This window comes from Filicampus tigris, chromosome 9 (genome assembly GCF_054856515.1).
Source record: "Filicampus tigris isolate MCC_2025a chromosome 9, RoL_Ftig_1.0, whole genome shotgun sequence".
Taxonomy (NCBI): Eukaryota; Metazoa; Chordata; class Actinopteri; order Syngnathiformes; family Syngnathidae; genus Filicampus; species Filicampus tigris.
Genome location: NC_141225.1, coordinates 13,961,290 through 13,977,966, shown reverse-complemented (window position 1 = coordinate 13,977,966; position 16,677 = coordinate 13,961,290). Strand labels below are relative to the sequence as shown.

The window sequence follows — 16,677 nt, the reverse complement described above, 5'->3', positions numbered from 1 at the left end:
TTCCAAATGACTATCTTAGTTCACACACTATGATTGGCCTTACTTAATATTGTGTTGTTTTTTTTTGTAGTGTTTTCTTTTCTTTATAGAATGGTACACGTCTTACAAAATCTACCATGGTAGCTCACAACTGCATACAACTAAAGAGTAGAAACTACTCACCTTCATAAGATGGCCAATGGAGAAAAGAGGAAGGTGTTTGAAGAGCCATACTATCATCTAGTGGAATTTTATAGTTATGGTTGAAATACGTCAGTTTTAAAAATGAAATGAGGACCCTGAACACGACAGACGTTGCTCCCTATTTGAGCGCCTAAACCGGCCAGGATTTTTTTTTTTTAAGTATGAGCGCCCTCTAGTGGGAAACTAACCTGACATTAAATTTATGTCGTATGGAATTAACTCATTCAATCCCAAATACACATTTTAAATGTCTTTTCACAGTCCAGCCATTCAATCCCAGGAACTTCTTTATATTTTTTTTCAATGTTTTTCAACCATTAGGATAAAATAGGGTCTGAAAATATCCGGATCTGAATGAGTTAAAAGCCTGAAAACAAAATGGAAAAAAAACACCCTTATCATTTATTTTACCTTTAACTATTATTAAACAGAAAGTTGAATTTCTAATTATTTGCAGTATAATCATGCTGTATTTGGTACAGTGTTGCATGGTCTCAGAGTAAGAAATAAATACCGTACATCAAAGTTATCGCAACAATAGAATTTATTGTATCCAATACAGATAAAGGGTAGATAGATACCACAGTTTATGAACAGACTGTGTGTGGATACACAAATGCGCACATATGTAATCAGCAAACAAAACAAGTGCAATTATAGTCTTTTATGTTAATGACGATCTATTAACAATGGATAAAATGAATTTGTAAATGCATTTGCAGCTTTTAACACAAAGTGAATCCATATCTTCAAAGTGCTTCTGCAACGCTACCCATTAAGACGGATGCAAAGTGGGCGGAGAGTACAGCGGCAGGATGGGTCGAACCTACCCAACGTCTGACGTGTGTGGAAGAGGGTGATGGCCTGCGTGTGCGTGGCCGTGCTTCGAGTGTGTGCCTGAATGGGGCGGCGGGTGAGAGTGAGTCTCGCTCACGGTGTCGGCTAAAGATGGGGGGTCCAGGCTGTTGTCTGCCGGATACAGTTGCATCATGGCACCCTCCTGGGCGCCTTCCTTGCTGCAGGACTGGCAGCTGCAGTGGAAGATCCTCTCCACTAGCTTGTCCACGCGAGGAGTCTCTTCGTTCCCTGGGCACTCAAGAGTCACCTGTGCGAAAAAAAAAAAAAAAAAAAAGGGTCACCTGTGCACGCATGAACTCATTCTTGGTACCTTTCAGTTATGAAACTATGAACTGCTCTTATAGAAAGTGTAGGTGAATGCAGTACGGTACATCACAGCTTCTCATAGCATATAGTATAATTTTGGGGTGAAATGGGGATGTTAAAGTCTTAAAGAGAAAAACAACCCAAACATTTTTTTTCAAGAACATGTTCCCAGCAGGCCCACTAGTTGAAACGCGGCATTCTGATTAGTGTTGCGTTTGTGGAATATGAGTTAAGCAGAAAAATACACCTGTTTTTAACCATCTCAGGGGGTGGCCATTTTGTCATTTCTGTCGCCTGAACATGACATCACAACTACTCAGGGCTCAGGTAATGATCAATCATGGCTCAGCTTCAGAAAACAGGTGAGCTGTGATTGGTCGTTACCTGAGGCCTGAGTAGTTGTGATGTCATTTTCAGTCGACAGAAGTGACAAAATGGCCGCCCCCAGAGTTGGCTAAAAACGGGTGGATTAACTCTCCACAAACGCGATATTTATCAGAATGCCTTGTTTCAACTAGTGGGCTTGCATGGAACACATTTTTGTAAAAAATATGTTTGGGTTCACTTCCACTTTAAAGGCACCTAATGGTGATATTGACTCTATTAAAAAGAATTATTTTACAGGTATATTTTCACTTCTCTTTACCGCAGCTACAAATGCCGCTGCAATCTGCTCGCTTTAAAAATGAGATTTGTCAATGTCAAGTCTGGCGATTGTTTGTACTCCATGTTTTATTTGACATTCAATGCATATTTTTGTAGAACATTATGATGTGAGCCCAAATTTGACCACTCTTGGTACGTTCCACTTCGGAACTTCCCACTGTATAAATTCCAAGTGAACCTCGGTGTTGCACAAGCCCAACTGGCGCTCCAGACCTCACACAACGCCCCTTCACTGTTTGCATTGTGCATTGAAAACGATCACTCAGCAGTTTCATCGAGATCTAGTGCGAGGGCCAAAGCAACTGTGAGTGGTATCCTCTTTCAAGAGATCTGCCTTTGTTATTTCCAGCTCTAGTTAAAGTCATGCAACAATAATCATAACCATGAAGACAAACATCCATTTGAGGATAATTAAATGTGAGTTGAGTTGGACTCACTCGCTCTCACATGCACACACTCATTCAGTACATCCAATATGAGCAGCGAAGCGACTACTCGATCAGGTAACGGTTGTTCTTTCCAAGAGATGCACTATTTCCCTCTGCAACATGAGGTGACCTCACCTGTGCCCCCACCCGTCTAGTCTACACGGCAGCCCTCCAAAGTGCTTACTCCGCAGCCTTTGTTGTCGCAAGACTGGATTCCTGTCTCCGAGGTACAATCAACTGTCGACGAGCATAGAACGCGGATTAACATTGTCAACGAGTACGGGAACGAATGCGCCATTTTGGTTTGCACTTTGTAGAGTACTGAACGTGCTGGCCCGGAAGTTTCCGCGTGAGACGACCAACCAAAAGTCAGCGAACAAACATGCATCAACTCTTACCACTTCCCACTGAGTCTGGGCAGGCATGCAGGAGTCGCAGTGCACCAAAGACTCCGTCGACTGTGGGAACGTGTTGGGAACGCTGTAGCTGAAACACTGGCCCAGGCAAGCTCTGCAAGGAAGACACAGGGCGTTACCTCCTGTGGCATTCCGACGTACGCATCCAAGTGGGACAGAAAAAAAAAAAAAAAAAACTCGCTGAAATCACATCACATCACTCAACCCGATGATGCGTCGAGAAGCCAAGACGGCGCGGGCACACCAGCAAACCACCAACATCAAACAAAAAGTGGTTTCACAGGTTAATTTACCTTCTGTCATCTGGTGGGAAAAAAAACATTTCATTGTTCTGCCCATCACTACACGTAACTGGCATTGATAGATTAATAAAATCACATTATTTATAGTAAATTCAAAAAAACTACCAATTAAAGGAAATTCAATAATTTACTCACCTTGCACCAAATTGGTTGGAAATCACAATTTTTTCGTTGTAGCTTTGCAAATTGCGGACAAGGATATACAGATAGAGGGAGGTCTATAATCTGGAAGCATCTGCTTGGACAGTGATTCATAACCAATTATCCAATTTCACTATTATTCAAAGTCTGCTTGTGTATCTATCTGTAATTGTAGTTGTGATGTCATTTTCAGTCGACTGAAGTGACAAAATGGCCGCCCCCGGAGATGGCTAAAAATGGGTGGATTAACTCTTGTTCCACAAACGCAATATTTATCAGAATGCTTTGTTTCAACTAGTGGGTTTGCATAGAACATATTCTTGAAAAAAATATGTCTGGGTTGACTTCCCCCTTTAAAGCTCATAATTTCCACAGGAATGTCATATAAGAGATTTGCATGCCAAGCTCAAATATCTAAGAATATGCATTTACATAAAGGTTATTGTATAATTCCATGTATTGCATTTATGCACCCTGTATGATGTTTCGGTATTGGTGACTTTCCTGTTTTCCAGCCTCGAGTCTCAGGAGGCCACATATTGTCTTGACGACACAAATGTGTGATTTTTTTGCCGCACATATCTTTCAAAAAAAGAGTGTGATTGTTATGACTCCATTTTGGACTGTATACACTCAAGCCCGCGAACCAGATCTGTATCTCACTTCTGGATAAGTGTGAAAGTTTTTTCCTTTTTATTTGCTACTGAAATAATAAGAGAAACTCTTTTCTCGTGTATTACAGTTGTGCAGACAATCTACAATAAGTTTCTCTCTCTTGAAAATTGTTCCAAAAAAACTTAAGCAAATAAACACTGCCACTATTTGCAAAGACAATTTCCAGATACAATTTCAATTCAGTTGCGACATTTTATAATGATTCGCAAATGGTGTTTGTCAGACAGAAAGAGCATATTATAATTTAATTGGTATGTATAGGCAAGCTAAAACCAGCAGTTGGTGCCGCATTATTGTTTTTATATAACAGCGTCAATGCATGCGGTAAATGGTTAACATATTAAAAATGACTCTTCAATCAGATTTTGCTGGCTTCTACTGGAGGCAGTTTTATTGGGAGAATCAGAGAAGCAATAAAAGACAATGTGCTTGCAATATACAGCAACATGCAAAATCATTAACCTTGAATACAATTTGCATGAGGGTTTTCTGTTGTTGTTTGTTTTAGAAAATATTTTAGAAAATAGCCAACCTCAGTTTCTAGTTTTAAAGACTATGTAGAGATGATCAGATAGAAGCAAGGAAGCACGCAGAGTAGGGAGGGGTCTCTCTCTGACCTGTTTTGAATAGAGCGAGGTTGACATCCAGTGTGCCCGACTATCTGCGTGATGTTCTTGGCCTCGCACCAGGCGCTCTTGTCAGGGAACAGCGCCAGGCGGTTGATGTGCGCGGGCGGTGCCGCAGCATACAATGCAAACAGGGCGCAGCAAATGGGAACGGTCTGCCACATGACTGCACCTAAAGGGGCACGACACAGCAGTGTGTTACCAACTGTGGCCAAACTCTTGTGGCCTGATGTTATTCACCCCAAACAAACCTGCTGCTAACTTTCCAAAGATGCTTGGCCTTGTTTGTGATGTATAACAACTGACACAGGCATGCTCCGCAATGATGTAAATCACCAGCTGCAGCGAGAACATTAGGGTGGACTCGACTCCCATTGTCCCTAAAAAGACCAAAAGTTGGAAGAAGGAAAGCCTCACCTCCCTCTTTAAAAATGCCTCAGCCTGTCAAGTCTTTTACAAGCTTCGGTTTTAACACGTTTCTCCTGCTGCGCTGTTTTTGGTACTCTCCTCTATGCGGCAGACACAGGCTAACCCAATGCAAATATGTTTAAAATACTAATACGTTGTTGTCTTCCAAGAGGTCCCCAAACTATCATACTAAAAATATATCATGTTTTACATGGTAACAGTAATGTACTGTATACTGTGCGCGTAAAGAGAAAAAACACAACAGACATGACTTTAGGTCAAACACGAATTGAAAGGACATTTGCTGAGACATGTGCCTGCTTGATGATCAGTAAAACCTCTTAAAGCATTTTATTCTGATAATAATCAATACCCCTCACCCCACACCACCACAACTAAAACCGAAAAAAATTCGGGGCCCCAGAAAACTGTCACATTGATTAAAAAAAAAAAAAAGTTATCGACATTGGTGCTCAAACCTTTTACATAATACACACTAATGAACAGTAGCATACTACAGAAAGGTGTTCAAAAATGAGAGAGATTTCATATATTTCCGTAAGCCACTGTAACATTTTAGCCACTGATTCTTGCGTACTTACAGAGTGAGGCTGCATACCACATTTTGAGAATCACTGGGTCTGCAGGAAATGTTTTCGCATTTTAACAATTGTCACTATCTAAAAGTCTATAGTTGTTCAATAGAATAAAGTACAATTCACCCTTTGAAAACGCCTTACAGAAAACTGATGGAAAGGAAACAGGAAGCTCTTTTCGCAGGTATCATAGGTAATGCTGGAATTAATATAGCTTTATTGTACAGTACTTCCGTAGGCAGGTATACTTTTGACACTCATCTTGAATTTAGGCCTATAGGGTTTGTTTCATCAGTATGAACTTGTTTAAGAAATTGTTTGCGGCAACACTGTCGGTTGTGAAATAGAAAGTGAATACGAAATATACTTTTCGTTTGTAAGCTTCCTTGGACATTTTCGTGCTAGTTATTATCCATTATGCATTCAGCTACATGCTATTTGTGATAACATCTGATTGGTGAAATTAATTTGTTAATGTAATTGATTGTTAACATATTTAATTCATGGTCATATTTTACTGCGCAGACAGATTACTTTCGATCCGTACGTTTTGTTTTACGGGACTATGGTTAGCAGCACACTCATCTGTAATTGTATTAATAGTTGCTTTTGAAATGATAAAAAGAAATGGAAAAAAACGGCACAGGAAAAAAATAAATAAAAAACGACCCAAGCCTTTAAATGAAGTCTCTGGAGATTTATTGACACCTCACGTGGGATTTCAACTCCAAATTATGGTTGACTTTTGGTTTGTTCGACTTTGGAGGTTCCACTGTAGCTTCACAATCACAGCACACAGTTTGCTCCAAATAGTAATATCATGAAAACTAATTTTGAAGCTTCATACACATATCTAAGAGCTCAATAGCAACCAAGATAAACATGATGAGATAAAATAACATGAAGAGATAACATTTTATTTCAAGGATTTTTTTTTCAAAGTACATTTATCATAAAAGTACATTTATCGATCGAACGTATGTGTATGTCACCGAATAAGGAATTAATACTGTGGTTAACAAATCACAAGTCACCAATACGAAAAAAAGTAAAAAAAAGTACTAGTAGCAGGGCTTACCGTTGCTGCACGTCAACGCCGTCTCCCAGGAAATAAAAAAAAAGTGTTTTGATTGTTATTTAAAGCAAATAAGGAGCGTGTCCTGCTCTGTGGTGGTACATCCGAGCCTGCTATGCCATATAGCAGTCACATTATCCAGCAGCGTCGGCAGCGTGTCCGGGGTCCGAGGAAAGAAGGAGGAGGATGAGGATCGAGATGGGCCGTGCGCTGCTATCTCATGTCAGGCTCCATCAGCCCGCTCCGTCCCTCCCCTTCCTCCTCTTCTTCTCTCTTTCTTTCGTCCTCCTCCAGCCCGAGTCAAGTCCCACGTTAAAGGCGGCTGAAAAGCTCTTTCCAAGCTGTGGTTGTTAAAAAGGAAAGAAAAGAAGAAAAAAAAAGAGAAAGAAGCTCGCAGTCGAGCAGACGGAGCTCCTGCTGTGAGGGGGCTTGAATGTCCAGTTTGAAAAAGGTTCTTTTAAAGTTAAAGGCGAGGCGAGGAAGATCAAGACAAGTGGTGATCCGGCCAGATAACACGGATTAGTCACGCTTTACAACATGTGACGTTCAAGGAAAATGTTTTATACACACCACCACCAGCGTTTCAATCATATAGCCAAAATAATACAAATAAAAACTCGACGGGCTCGCTGGACAATTTATGAGGTACACTGCCACAATCTAGTTGCATTAAACCATTTAAACCATATTAGAATGAGCGTCTATATACTACAGATAATAGGAGACTGTTCACTTTTAGGCTACCGCTCACTTTTAAAGTACAATAACATTTTGATTGTCAAGTCTTTCCAGTTCTCAGTGAATGAAGATGTCAAACATAACTACTATTTCAGCTAGTTAAACATATCCATTGCATTTTGTTTGAATAAACGTTACAATGAACCGGCAGCAGAGGCTTGCGAAGGGGGGCGGTGGGGGCAGAGGCAGCGAGGCCGCAGGTATCCACATAGACAAAAATATTCTATGGGGTATCCATATTACAGAAGGGGAAATCCAGCCTAACAGACAGCGGCTATATAGCCACAGAAAGTTTAAAAATATTCCATCTATTGACAAATGGCGAGCACAGGCGACTAGTTGCAAAGGTATGGGTTTACCTGTTGACTGAAGCGTCAAGTCTAAAAAGTATGAACTACGTTTTTCCTTGTGGAGGCAGCACTTCATCACCAAGCCCGTAAATGCAGCCGACAACTTCACCTAGAGATCAAGTATGTGCTGCTGGTTAGAAGCTAATACTGTTAGCTATTGCTAATGTGAATTACAAAGTACTGGGAAAAAAAATAGTACAGTAACGAAGAATTTATACTTCGTTACTTCCCATCTGTGCATAAAATGAAATAGAATTTACAACTGTATGCCCATGGTTAGTTACAATGTTAATGGAAAAGCCAGCACTAATCCTCTTAATTCCGACTATGATAGCTTTCTTTTTGTTTGTAGATATTGAGAGTACTGACCTATTGGGGGCTGCACACAGATGAGTCCAATCGTAATAAAATGGCAAGTCTTTGGAATTTTAAGAGGTAAACTGTGGAGAAAAAAAACTTAACGTGCCAGAATAAACAACTGGCTGCAATTTTGGAATCAACATCAGGGGCGGAGCCATGGGTGTGCACATGGCCACCCAGATTGACAGATTGCCCACCCTGTAAGATTCATGAAAAAAAACAAAAAACTTTAAATTAAATTAATTTAAAAATTATGAAATTATTTGGAATTTGTGTTTCGTTTTTTATTTGATTGAATATTAAGAATGGCATAATTGTGGTTGCCTAAGGCTGATCTGAACATATTATTCAGTTTGTCATTTAATTTCAATATACGATGTGTCGGGACAGGAGGATTGTGGTCAGTGAGGGAAATATTCAGGCCCACCCTGATTTTTCCAGGCCCACGTTCTGGCTCCGCACACACCAATTTTAATTTTAATCATAAAAGTCTAACTCAACAGAAATGTTTTTTTTTTCCAAATTGCTCCCAGTGTAACCTGAGGATCCAACATATGGCTGACTACACAAACATCTAACAACTTGCAAAGTAAGGAAAGTGACCCCTCATGCACTTGATATAAAAAGATAGCCTGGCTTAACACATTCATCTCACCTGTCACCCCAAGTTCCCGCACTGCACAGGTGTATAGCCTGGCTGGAGTTCATGAGCGGCCTTATCCGTTTAATTAGCAAAAGCATATTTCAATGAACAGGGGATGAGCGATAGCCTCAATATCTGACATGCTTTCTGCGCAACACCGCCGTTGAAGTCAATGACCTATGAGAGCACCGTTCCTTTGTGTGCTGGAATGTGGGGGCTTCAACTGAAAAGCATGATAAAGAAGGAAAATGAACACTTCGTCAAGCACCCTTAGATGAAAAAGTGTTGGACTCACCTGTTAGCAATAAGACCCCAGCTCCAGTCCAAAAAAAAAAGGCCTTCTTTTACATTCCGCGGATTCTGCCTCAGCGGGGGGCTAAACGTCAACTGACGTCCACACTAAAATTCGCTCTTTGTCTTCTTCCTCTTCAATCGGACAAGCTTGCAAACGCAGGAGTGGTCTGAGGACATGCACTCAATCTTGATGAGGAGCACACGGTGCCAGTGATTACACAAGCCACGTCGACCTCATGATGCTTTGGCAAGTGACACACAGACGGCACTTTCTTCACAGAAACCCAAAGTGTGGAGAAAAATTGGGACACGGCTCAAGATGTAATTAATCAATACAACTGGAAATGGAAAGGATCTGGCTGCTCACTACGTCAAAGGTAATGCAATTTAAGGTCAATTAAAGTTGATTTAAAAAAAATGTTTACCAAACACTTTCCGTGCGGTTAGTGTAGGTTTTACGATAGCAATAGCTTCCTTCAGTTATGAATGAATTAATTCGCTTTACTTACTGTCTTTCCTAAAGGGAAATTGTGTTGAAAATGACTTGGAAGTCAACCAACAACTTTGGAGATTAAAATGTAGTTCTATTTACATAGAGAACAGCTCAAGAGAAACAATGTACTGTATGTATAAAAAAAAAATGTAACATTCATTTCTACTTTACGTCATTTTATCCATATCCACAAATATGTCCCCCCCCCTCTAACGCCCCACCAATCCCTCAAGCGAGCAATTTTCTTTGCTTTTATTTCATAATATTTCACATAAACTCTTTCTCCTCCCACACTCCAACCGGGCTGCAGATGCTGAACCTGGCCTTCATTCCAAAACAGCAGGAGGTCAAGTCTCCGGGCTCATTAACACACAATATTACCTCCTACGCCCAAATCACATTTCACGCGTCCAAAAACAGACAAAGAGATACAAAGAATCCTCTTTCGTCACTTTATTAAATATACATCGAGTGGCCCAAGCAGGACAACAGTGGGCATAAGTGGCAGAGCCACATCAAGAGGGCAACACGAAACAGATGCTTATGTGGTGGATCTGCCCGCATCCTCCCTTAATCCTTCACTGCTGGTCCTGAGAGGAAACAGAAATCATGTAGCCTGAGGTGTGCATGTGCAAACAACCGTCAACACCAACACTTCCTCGCACCGTACGCTCACCTTTACCACGTGGCCATGAATCAAGTACGGCGACCTGAAGTCATTCTGGCAGTTGGAATAGGCCATGCCCAAACCCGAACCTGCGCCGAACGAGACGGGCCATGTGCGTCCTTGCGGGGAGAACAAAAACATTCATTCATCACCTAAATGAGGAGAGCCTGGTTCTCTTTACACTGATGACTTACGTTTAAAGAGAAGGACAGAGAAGACGATCCCCACGCCCAGGCCAGTTACTGCAAAAGAGAAGAAAAATAGACAGCATGAACAACTTGACTGCAGTGACTCAACTCAAGAACAGAGGTGGCGTGATTATGTTTGATCCGGTCTCAAAGTATCTGGCACAATGGAAATGGAAATGGAACAGACTTCCTAAAACTGTTGACTGGATCGGGAATCATACTCCTTTCTGTACAGACCCAGAACTATTTTTCATTTTTTGTTTTGTTTTGACAAAGCACAATGTTTAACCAGCACAACGTCAAGAACCTGGACCACTGCTATTTGCCATGATGGATTTTGAGGAACTTTTTCAACTTCATTTTTGGTTGTCACTCACCCAACTCCAAAACTGATACACTACCTTTGACTCACTTAAAATGAAGAATTATGAATATTTTTTAATGGTTATGGGGAAAACATAACTTAGGTTCAAGACGCAAAGTAAAATTTTTAAAGTCCCGGTAAAACTAATGCACAGATTTGTTTCTATTATGAAGATAATTTCTGGAAATGTGAAAAGGCAGAACTATTTTGTACTAAATTGTGTAAATACAGTGTTAAAGCGGAAGTCAACCAAAAAGAAAAATAATTTACAATAATATGTTTTATGCAGCCCCACTCGTCTAAACTTGATATTCTGATTAATATTGTGTTTGTGGAATCTGAGTTAAGCAGCAAAACACGCCCTTTTTTAGCCATCTCAGGGGGCGGCCATTTGTCACTTCTGTTGACTGAAAAGTACATCACAACTGGTCAGGGCTCAGGTAACAACCAATCACAGCTTCAGAAAACAGGTGAGCTGTGATTGGTTGTTACCAGAGCTCTGAGCAACTGTGATGTCATTTTCAGTTGACAGCAAGTGACAACGGCCACCCCCTGAGATGGATAAAAACAGGTGCATTTTGCTTCTTAACTGATATTCCACAAATGCAATTGTAATCAGAACGCCGTGTCTAGACTAGTGGGGTGCATAAAAAATATTTTTGTCAAGACAATTTGGGGGTTGACCTCCACTTTAAGCTGTTTTTCATTTTTGATTTTGGGCGTGGTTAAAATGGCTGCCCAGTGAGATAGTCGGCCGGCATGAGCCTAATGTAAAAAAAAAAAAAAATTAAGTGGAGCTCAATGCATCCTAGAGGAGATGAGAAGAGTGATGAGAACTGGTGCTAAAATGAAGTAAGTGAGGCAAGAGAGGTGATTAAATGGGACAGGAGAATTGAACCAGTCATTCTGGATGTTCTCGGGTCAAACTCTCAGCTGTTAGCAAACTACAGTTGTTTTTTGTTTACTTTCAAAAAGTGACTTTATGCAAGCTGTGATTGCAAAAATCACGCCCTGGTACCCTTATACTGGCCAATGGAGACTTTAATCTTATTCCTCTCATCTATTAACAGCTGTTGTGTATTTTAATTTGAAACGAATGTTATTTCATTATTTATGACTGCATTATTATTTTAATCATTATCTTTTATGTACAACACTTTGTTACTGTTGCCGCTATTGTTAAAGTGCTATAGAAATAAAGTTCCAGAGAGGAACCGCATTTCTAGATTGGGTCTTGAGCTAAAAAGGTTAAGGGAAAACTGTTTTGGATCCACCATACTCTGCTGTGATGAGAGTAACTCTAGAGTAACTTTTTACACTGGTTTCACTGGTGCGTGTGCCCAATTTTTTTTCTTTGGACCACCAGCACAAAAGTTAGGTGCACCCAAATTTTCCACTGTATTGCATTTTATAGGTTCATTGTTTTCAACAAAATTACTGACTGTCAGTTTAGGTAATAATGACTGGCAAATGATTAACTAACAATTTGGTCATCATAAAGTTCTTTCCTTGAATCACAATTCCACAAAACATGTAACTTACTCAAAAGTATAGGTACTTGAACTGCTCTGTGTCAGAGTGTTGGTTATTACTTATGAGCATATCTGGCTTTAACATTCAACAAGTTGTCAATCATTCTTATACGTTGCAACCTCTTTTTTTTTTTTTTTAAGCGTACCATTGAAAAATTAGGTTGCCTGGGTGCCCCAATTGGTCTCAGTCCAGAGCCTTGTCCCTAATGAAAACACAAACAAGCAAGACGTCGCTCGTGAGGAACAGGAAGGCAGCATAAACAAGAGCATAAAACACTGAAAAGGTGCCAAAGGAGTGTGTGGGGTTGAGGCAGAGGCCAGGTCAAAAGGCTGCACATGAAGGTAAGGAATAGAGTGCTGCGGTGTCAGTCCCATGCGGCGTAGCCATGAAAACGGTCGGGCAGTGGCACAAAAATCACCACGCTTGTTTTGTCTCGGACCGGAGAGGACCTTTGAGGAGGAATGTGCAGGCCATGCCGCACCCAGTGGCAGGCCAGCCAGCACAGAAAACATATAAAAAAAAGGAGCCATTTGGGCCCCTCTCGACTCTTAATTGGATTCAGAGAGCTATGCGGCATGACCGATGTTCTTCAACCAGAACCCATGGACTGTTTTTGATTACACAGCTTTAGCAAAGTCAAACAAAAAAGACAAAAAAAAAGCTCATCTTCATTATTAGTCCAGATCAACATTAAACCACATGCATCCTTTTCACACAAATATTTTGCTCAACTTAATGCTCCATGTTTGGTTGGACCTCGCTCTCGCTTTGCTCTCGTGCCAAGCGCTGATTTTCATCGCGATACTCGTAGGAAAATATGAGAGCAAATCAACATGTCCCTTTGAATCAGCTCTTCTTTGTCTGGCTATAATGAAAAGATTTGCGTGGCAGCAAAAAATATACAAGCCACGGGCCTGAAAATCCTCACCGGGTTCACAGTGCACCCTGCCCTATTGTTAGATATTTGTTTATCCTCTCAGAATTCCACCAATAAGATGTTCATTTTCAATCACAGGAATTCAGTTGAACTGAACCAAGGCAACCAAGGCAACCGCTCTTGGGTAAAAACAAACAACAAAAACTGAAGTTACGAAACAAACGTTAATATTTTGTAGCACGTAGCAACAATAGCTAACTTAACGCTAGCCACACCCGACAATATTTTCGCAAATTGCATAAGATGCACCATCTTAACCGACGGCATTAGCAGCACATATGCTACAGAGTTGCTTGGACCACGAGAGGCACTTATGCACAGCTGGCAGTTTGCTAGAGTGAGCTCAAAGAATGCAGATGTTTTCCTCCCGGCAAGAAGCGAATTTTATTGTGCCGATGGTGGCGTCACGCAGAGTCAAGTGGATTGTTTGCCAGTCTAAGTATTTCACCATTTTCCATTCGTCCCAGCGTACACTGCGCTTGTTCTACCGTCTCCGTCAAGCTGGTCGTGGCGCTGGCGCTATGTGAAACGAGTTTGGCGTCATTTACGAGTACGATAGTTAAACAACGGGGTGTCAAGAAGATTTGACCTGGAGTCATTTCAGAGGTCGGAAAGAGTTTATACAAGCGTCTCTCATCCAGAAAGTATGAATGATTCATTCTTAGAATATATACGGTAGTCAAGATAAGGGCGAAAACTCCCTTTGAAAAATAAGCTTGTTACTCATTTCTCATTGAACACAAGAACAATTTTTACAATTTTACTGAAGATTAGACAAATTATCTTCTTAAAATGTTGCTTCAATATCCTTTTCTCTCCCCGCACATACTGTACAGTCTCATACGCCATAGAAAATATCAGAGCTGGACATTCCGTCTATGACAGGGGGTGCGAGTGAGTGAAAGTTGGTGGAAGTTGGTAAACGTAAATCAGGGGCGGAGCCAAAATGTGGCTAATGGGTGGGCCTGGAAAAATCACGGTGGGCCTGAATATTCCTCTCACTTCCCGATACATCATATATTCAAATAAATTGACAAACCGAATAATATGAAGTTCAGATCTTCCTTAGACAACTGCAATTATGCCATTCTTAATATTCAATTAAAAAAAACACACAATTTCACAAAAATGTAAAAGTATATATTTTTTCATGAATTTCACTGGGTGGGCAGTCTGTAAATCTGAGTGGCCCACCCATGGCTCCGCCCCTGACGTAAATGCTAACGGAAGCTCGTTTAAAATGATAGGCGGACCGGCCTTTCTGCGATTACTATGTGGTCCGGACTGGACCAAAATGCGGATAGACGGACGACGGAAGGGTACCCTGGCTGCAGACCAAATGTGATAAACAGACTGGTAAATTTGAGTAAAATGCCCAGCTCTGGAAAATATGAATTCTAAAAAGATACTCATCATTTTCAATACATTTGATAGCACATATGGAGCACCATGTGCCATGCTCATACGTGGCTAAATTACAAAGACTCATATACAAAATTAAATAAAGTGGCGCCTCCATGGACGATAAACTTGTGACCTCTGAATTTCTTTGTATCAGGTTCTATTATTAACAATAATGAGAAGGCCAAGGAAACAACACTTCAGAAGAACAAAATAAGTAGAAAACTGTTCCAGCGGTAAAGACCAAACTACTTTCATTTGCACACTGTATAGGGCGTTCATTTTGTCATTCTTAAGATTTGTTGTATCACATCACAGTGTTAACAAAAATGTAAAATAATTCCTAGATCTGCAAAAACATTTTATGGCTTCAAGCTGTACCCCTTCACAGATTTTCTTCTCGGTCCTGCTAATGTACAAAGAAAAGAGCGATCAGCATGACCATGACTTTTATAGCGGAGGCAATCACAGACAGCAGTACACTCTTCAAGCCAGAGCTCTAAGTGCACTTTGAAGGCAGCAACAAGCCAGATGCTATTGTCTCTAGTGGACAGGAAGTATGCATGTGATTCATATTAGATTAGGGCTGGACTGTTTGGGCTTTGCTGTGGCCTTGAACAAATGAATGAGGTACAGTTAAGTTTTAATTGCATCCAGTGTCAACTGAGTTTAGTTGCACAGTGCTTTTCTGTGAGGACACTTTGAGCAAGTAGCATCTGGAGGAAGACCCTCATTTGAGTGCTGGACCTGATGCAAATAGCGCATATGTCGTTCATTTACGGTGCAAGGTTGTTAAAAGAATGTGCATTTTAATTTAAACCGACATCAGACACATGGGAGACTTCTCAATCATTTTTTCTCTCCCTAAAAAAAGAAATACGTTATTGTTTGAAATGTTAATTTCATGGCAATTCAGACTGGGCTTGCTCAGCGTGTACCACCTAATACAGTACTGTCGTGTCTAATAAAGTGGGAAGAAGACTGTAATTCATACTTTTCTATATTTCATCTGAGTTGATTTGCCATCCAAGGCAACACATGATCCTCTATAGAATACTGATTAATAATGTGCGGAGAAAATAAAGCAACGGATACATTGTTATTAAAAACTATGTATTCGGTCAATTTCGATCTTCCGTAAGATCCTCAGCGAATGCATTTCTATTAAGTTGACCTCAGTTAAGTGTCACACGCACAGTGGTCAAGCCAATGTCCTACAAAAAGGCGTCATGTCAGCATTTCGCTCGACCAAAAATTATTTCCATGCTAACTAAAATACTAAGTATGTTACAGTAAAGTCCGGTTTGCAAAATGTTAAAACTGATATTTACCAGTTTTCACTGCGGTGTCTGCCAGGCACCGGTCCCACTTCCGTTCATGTTCCCCCGCCATGTTTCCTGCGCTCCAAGATTCCAAATCTCGCGAGAGGTAAAATGTCACGTGGTCATCACCTCACGTTACAGAACTGTACTTTAGCGTACATTTACGCTGCGAATTTATTCTTTTCTTTGTTGTTTATGTAATTTATTTGCCGTTGATGTATTTTGTTGAATGTGTATTGCAATAAATATATATACATTATTAAAAAAAATAATAAATAGCCCTCTATGCTGCAGAAAGGGCGGCATGGTGAACGACTGGTTAGCACGTCCGCCTCACAGTTCAGCTGTCGCGAGTTCGATCCCAGCCCCGGCCCTCCTGTGTGGAGTTTGCATGTTCTCCCTGTGCCTGCGTGGGTTTTCTCCGGGTACTCCGGTTCCCTCCCACATTCCAAAAACATGCATGGTAGGTTGATTGCACACTAGCCCTAGGTGTGATTGTGAGTACAGATATTTGTGTGCCCTGCGATTGGCTGGCAACCAGTTCAGGGTGTCCCCTGCCTACTGCCCGATGACATCTGGGATAGGCTCCAGCACGCCCGTGACCCGTGTGAGGACAAGCGGTATAGATAATGGATGGATGGATGCTGCAGAAACTGGCGCGTATTAGTGTACTCTGAATTTAATACTGTTTTGTGATAATATTTGCA

General features: G+C 40.9%; 2 protein-coding genes across 10 annotated transcripts; both read right to left on the bottom strand.

Moving 5' to 3' along the window:
- Nucleotides 1-709: 709 nt before the first annotated feature.
- Nucleotides 710-9,345, bottom strand: nbl1 (NBL1, DAN family BMP antagonist). Of its 9 annotated transcripts, none has more exons than XM_086041495.1 (7): nucleotides 9,067-9,343; nucleotides 8,784-8,994; nucleotides 6,684-7,877; nucleotides 4,853-4,981; nucleotides 4,593-4,773; nucleotides 2,840-2,951; nucleotides 710-1,288 (listed from the first exon to the last, which is right to left on the bottom strand). In XM_086041495.1, exons 4-7 carry the CDS (start codon nucleotides 4,974-4,976, stop codon nucleotides 1,010-1,012), a joined length of 696 nt encoding a protein of 231 aa, XP_085897621.1. In that variant the 5' UTR covers nucleotides 4,977-4,981; nucleotides 6,684-7,877; nucleotides 8,784-8,994; nucleotides 9,067-9,343; the 3' UTR covers nucleotides 710-1,009. The 9 variants fall into 9 exon arrangements, with proteins under 9 accessions (XP_085897621.1, XP_085897622.1, XP_085897624.1 ...); XM_086041496.1 differs by having other exon boundaries at nucleotides 6,684-7,021; XM_086041498.1 differs by lacking the exons at nucleotides 8,784-8,994; nucleotides 9,067-9,343 and adding an exon at nucleotides 8,138-8,158 and having other exon boundaries at nucleotides 6,684-7,021; nucleotides 7,778-7,877.
- A 651-nt stretch (nucleotides 9,346-9,996) lies between these two features.
- On the bottom strand, nucleotides 9,997-16,093 carry LOC147142105 (MICOS complex subunit Mic10-like). The gene is made up of 4 exons (XM_086041504.1): nucleotides 15,980-16,093; nucleotides 10,420-10,467; nucleotides 10,235-10,344; nucleotides 9,997-10,148 (listed from the first exon to the last, which is right to left on the bottom strand). Exons 1-4 carry the CDS (start codon nucleotides 16,038-16,040, stop codon nucleotides 10,137-10,139), a joined length of 231 nt encoding a protein of 76 aa, XP_085897630.1. The 5' UTR covers nucleotides 16,041-16,093; the 3' UTR covers nucleotides 9,997-10,136.
- Nucleotides 16,094-16,677: the final 584 nt, after the last annotated feature.